The following is a 5,685-nucleotide window of genomic DNA, read 5'->3' on the forward strand; positions in this document are numbered from 1 at the left end:
CTCGAATGATGTATCAGCTCGAGGGCTAAAGTGTCTGTGTGTGTCGCATGGGCTGTTGATACCCACATAGCGGTCTCTCCCGCGCTGGGTTCACCTCTTTACTTGACAGCTCCTCTTGCCTTCGCTTCATCCACCTCTGATTAGTTCCTCTTGGATCTCCACAGTAATGCTGTCCATGAGCGCTTCGTGCTCAGCCAATTCATCCTGAAGTCTAATCACCTCCTCACACCGTTGGGCATACTCCTCAAACTGGCAACAGCCTCCCCGAGCACGGCTTCTCCCCTCCTGCTTGGAAGAGCCGTCAGAATGCGCATCCACTAAGTATGTGTCCTGCACTAATTGATCCCATGCATTTTCATCTTTTCAAAATGAACTTTAGCTTCATACCTTTCTATCTCTCTGTCCAGTTCTTTAATTCTCTGGATCTGTTGGCGATTGTGTGGTCCTGGGATATGACCAGGTGAACCAAAGTTTCCATTTTCTCCCCAGTGGGCGCATCCTTGGACACGGTTTGCGCCCTCTTTTTATTTATTTTATCCAACTTTCTGAAAGCTTTCCTACAATCCGACGTTGTTTCTCGGGTGAGAAGCCCATGGTGGCTCTTGCTGTCCCCTTGTAAATGCACGGGCTCTCCTTGCTGAGCACCACACGGGCCTCTGCGCTCCGGGTCCATGGTTAGCCAAAGAAGCCTCATTTTTAACCAACACAAACCGCACGTTCTCCTGCTCCTCTCCCCAGCGCCCCAAAGTCGAAGGATCTTTGTTTTATTCGGCAAAATTCTCTCAGATCCTCTCCATTTTTCTACGATGCAATAGGACTGGGTGATCCGAGAGCATGGCTACAGAGACACATTGTTGCAAGTTTTGATCCTCTAGGAGCACATTGACCACATCTGCACATGGTGCGCTTTGACAGTCCGGAGACAAGCTTCTCCTCTCGGCAAACCCACACAGATATCTTACTTTCCTTGGACTCCATCATAAACTAAAACTAAACCTTTCCCCTTTAGATAACCATTCAAATTACGTTTTTGAGGATGGAAACGGATTGAAAAGAGTTTTGTCATTTAAGTGCTAAATTAATTGTACATCCGCATACGTTAGAATAAAAAGCAACATCCAACATTCTGAGATAAATTGTTCATTTTACGCGTTCCCTCAAGTAGTTGGTACGGATGGGAAGTCCTTGCTGTCGCTGTTTGCTCTGTGTCCAATAAGCACACTCAACTGCGCCTCTTTGCGCGCTGTGCTTACAACCGGAGACTCGCTCTGCTTTGATCACATGACAACTTTACAGTTTCAAAACTCGACAAGTAACACCGCCCATACAGTTTGTTACTCTCCCAGAGAACCTGATTGCGTATTTGATTAAACTGATAAAACATGTATATTAACTAGGCAAGTCAGTTAAGAACAAATTCTTATTTATAATGACGACCTAGGAACAGTGCCTTGTTCAGGGGCAGAACGACAGATTTTTACCTTGTCAGCTCTGGGATTCGATTAGCAACCTTTCGTTAATGGCCCAACGGTATAACCACTAGGCTACCTGCCACCCCAATAACACAACAACAAACACACTATTATCCATGAATAACAACAACAAACGACTAATACTACAACTAATATGATAACAATAATTACAACAACTACCACATCAATAATAGTACTGATGTGTAAATTAGAACAATACTATAATAATGTATTATATTACTTAATATATTACAATAATTTACTGTAGTAAATGTTTATGAATGAGACCCAATGGGTAGGCCTATTCATCTTTCATTTCACCACTCAGTAAACATCATATTATATCATGTGGTACCTTGGATGATGCCAACAGAAATGCAGACAGTCCTGGGTTTGCGACACTTCAAATAGTGACAATGGGAGGAGTGAAATAAGGTACTGACATCCCTAAATCAGATCTCTCTCCTTTGCATTATTGAACATCATCCTATACTTTTTACTCTTCCCAAACTCTTTCCTGATGCATACAATTTGCAGACTTAGTATTGATTAGGCAAGGCAAAGTCATTTTCTACACATTTCAATGAAGCAATTGCACATAAGATTTTTAAATGATCTTTATTTTAGTATGTCATACACCCTTCATATTTAAGACTCATCAGCGTGTCCACAAAATCACATTGGATAAGTGCAGAGCCCTACTTCACTTCCAACTAGAATTAGCACTTGATCAGTGTTACATTTAGCATGGTCTATTTTAAGTCTGTTTAGTCTTGCAAATACAAAGATTTCCATTCCTTAACCAATAATAATCTGACCGATCACACTGAGGTCTGTCATATCCTGGCACAGGTCAAAGGGTTTTATATTGAAAAAAGGCAGCAAAATATGTGAATAGCTATAATTGCATATATTTAAGTGACCAAGTATGTTGACTATGTATTGGGGTAAGCTACCTAATAGTCAATACATTTTGGGACATTTTTGAATACATTATATTGTGTTGTTCATTGTGGGGATAAACTCTATGTCAGATCCCTGAGTTTTTAGACATACAGTAATTATGTCCCATAATTGTCAATAGAATTTGAAGCATCCTGGCAATTCATACCAATGACTCGCACACAGGTGGGTTATCCGAGTCCTGACTGTGCATGGAGCTCAGGCCAGTGTCTGAGTCGTCATCGTTGGCATTGCAAGTCTTTGAAAGCCCCCTGGCTTGCTCCACCCACTCGCTTTTCGTCTCCAGGGGACGCATCATTGCTGCCTCAGTAACCGCAGAGTTGCGGTCATTGTCCTCGCCTTGTGTCTCGTCATCCTCTATATACAATGAGTTCACTTTCTCCAGCAAATCCCGTATCTCCTTTTCTTTCACCCCCCAAATATCCTGGGTTAGATTCAAATCACTCCTAATAGCCTCCAAATCCGTGTTCAAGCGCAGTCCAATGTATAAACTAGTATCCAGCTGCGTTTTGATCCTCTCCTCCTCCAGAAGCAAATCGTTNCTAATAGCCTCCAAATCCGTGTTCAAGCGCAGTCCAATGTATAAACTAGTATCCAGCTGCGTTTTGATCCTCTCCTCCTCCAGAAGCAAATCGTTCTCGAATGATGTATCAGCRTCGAGGGCTAAAGTGTCWGTGTGTGTCGCATGGGCTGTTGATACCCACATAGCGGTCTCTCCCGCGCTGYGTTRCACCTRTTTACTTGACAGCTCCTCTTGCCTTCGCTRCATCCACCTCTGYTTKAGTTCCTCTTGGATCTCCACAGTAATGCTGTCCATGAGCGCTTCGTGCTCAGCCAATTCATCCTGAAGTCTAATCACCTCCTCACACCGTRGGGCATACTCCTCAAACTGGYCAACAGCCTCCYCCGAGCACGGCTTCTCYCCCTCCTGCTTGGAYAGKCCGTCAGAATGCGCATCCACTAAGTATGTGTCCTGCACGTAATTGATCCCATGCATTTTCATTCTGTCAAAATGAACTTTAGCTTCATACCTTTCTATCTCTCTGTCCAGTTCTTTAATTCTCTGGATCTGTTGGCGGATTGTGTGGTCCTGGGATATGACCAGGTGAACCAAAGTTTCCATTTTCTCCCCAGTGGGCGCATCCTTGGACACGGTTTGCGCCCTCTTMWTATTTATTTTATCCAACTTTCTGAAAGCTTTCCTYACAATCCGACGTTGTTTCTCYGGTGAGAAGCCCATGGTGGCTRTTGCMGTCCCCTTGTAAATGCACGGGCTCTSCTTYCTGAGCACCACACGSGCCTCTGCGCTCCGGGGTCCATGGTTAGCCAAAGAAGCCTCATTTTTAACCAACACAAACCGCACGTTCTCCTGCTCCTCTCCCCACGCGCCCCAAAGTCGAAGGATCTTTGTTTTATTCGGCAAAATTCTTTCAGATCCTCTCCATTTTTCTACGATGCAATAGGACTGGGGTGATCCCGAGAGCATGGCTGCAGAGACACATTGTTTCAAGTTTTGATCCTCTAGGAGCACATTGACCACATCTGCACAGGTTGTGCGCTTTGACAGTCCGGAGACCAGCTTCTCCTCTCGGCAAACCCACACAGATATCTTACTTTCCTTGGACTCCATCATAAACTAAAACGAAACGTTATTCCCCTTTAGAATACCATTCAAATTCCGTTTTTTGAGGAGGGAAACGGATTAGAACAGAGTTTTGTCATGTAAGTGCTAAATTAATTGTACATCCACATACGTTAGAATAAAAAGCAACATCCAACATTCTGAGATAAATTGTTCATTTTACGCGTTCCCTCAAGTAGTTGGTAGCGGATGGGAAGTCCATGTAGCCGCTGTCGCTGTTTGCTCTGTGTCCAAGTAAGCACACTCAACTGCGCCCTTTACGCGCTGTGCGTACAACCGGAGACTCGCTCTGCTTTGATCACATGACAACTTTACAGTTCCTAAACACAACAAGTAACACCGCCCATAAAGTTTGTTACTCTCCCAGAGAACCTGATTGCGTATTTTGATAAAACATGATAACAGCAACAACAACACTATTATCAATGAATAACAACAACAAACGACTAATATTACAACTAATAATGATAACAATAATTACAACAACTACCACATCAATAACAATAGTAGTGATATGCTAAATTATAACAACATTTGTAATAATAATTGTATACATGCGCATGTAGTATTATTACTAATATTAATTTATAATAATTGATGTACCTTGACTGATGTACCTTGGCTGGTGCCTTGGCTGATGTACCTTGGCTGGTGCCTTGGCTGGTGCATTGGCTGATGTGCCTTGGCTGGTGCCTTGGCTGGTGCATTGGCTGATGTGCCTTGGCTGGTGCCTTGGCTGATGTGCCTTGGCTGGTGCCTTGGCTGATGTACCTTGGCTGGTGTATCTTCTTTTTCTTTATCGCCCCCCAAATATTCTGGTTAATTCAAATCATTCTAATAGCCTCCAAATCCGTGTTCAGCGCAGTCCAATGTATAAACTAGTATCCAGCTGCGTTTTGATCCTCTCTCCTCCAGAAGCAAATCGTTCTCGAATGATGTATCAGCTCGAGGGCTAAAGTTGCGTGTGTGCGCATGGGCTGTTGATACCCACATAGCGCGCTCTCCGCGCTGTAGTTCACCTTTTACTTGACAGCTCCTCTTGCCTTCGCTTCATCCACCTCTATTCATTCCTCTGGATCTCCACAGTAATGCTGTCCATGAGCGCTTCGTGCTCAGCCAATTCATCCTGAAGTCTAATCACCTCCTCACAACCGTGGGCATACTCCTCAAACTGGACAACAGCCTCCACCGAGCACGGCTTCTCCCCTCCTGCTTGGAAAGACCGTCAGAATGCGCATCCACTAAAGTATGTGTCCTGCACGTAATTGATCCCATTGCATTTTCATTCTGTCAAAATGAACTTTAGCTTCATACCTTTCTATCTCTTCCTTTTTAATTCTCTGGATCTGTTGGCGGATTGTGTTGGTGATGATGTGCCGAGGTACCAAGATTTCCATTTTCTCCCCAGGGCGCCTTTGAGACGGGTTTCGCGGCCTTCTTGATTATTTATTTCCAACTTTCTGAGGCTTTCCTACAATCCGACGTGTTTCTCGAGGAGAAGCCCATGGTGCTTTGCTGTCCCTTGTAAATGCACGGGCTCTCCTTACTGAGCACCACACGACGCGCCTCTGCGCCTCCGGGGTCCATGGTTTAGCCCAATTAAGCTAT

The 5,685-nt window shown here is 44.3% G+C and overlaps 1 protein-coding gene and 1 pseudogene across 1 annotated transcript; both read right to left on the minus strand.

The window, feature by feature from the left end:
* LOC111969348 (ras association domain-containing protein 10-like) overlaps positions 1-989 on the minus strand; it is a 5,609-nt pseudogene extending 4,620 nt beyond the window's left edge.
* A 1,082-nt stretch (positions 990-2,071) lies between these two features.
* Positions 2,072-4,353, minus strand: LOC111969347 (ras association domain-containing protein 10). Its single transcript, XM_070445404.1, has one exon. The coding sequence runs from the start codon at positions 4,066-4,068 to the stop codon at positions 2,578-2,580; it is 1,491 nt and encodes a 496-aa protein (XP_070301505.1). The 5' UTR covers positions 4,069-4,353; the 3' UTR covers positions 2,072-2,577.
* Positions 4,354-5,685: the final 1,332 nt, after the last annotated feature.

Source organism: Salvelinus sp. IW2-2015, linkage group LG10 (genome assembly GCF_002910315.2).
Source record: "Salvelinus sp. IW2-2015 linkage group LG10, ASM291031v2, whole genome shotgun sequence".
Lineage (NCBI taxonomy): Eukaryota > Metazoa > Chordata > Actinopteri > Salmoniformes > Salmonidae > Salvelinus > Salvelinus sp. IW2-2015.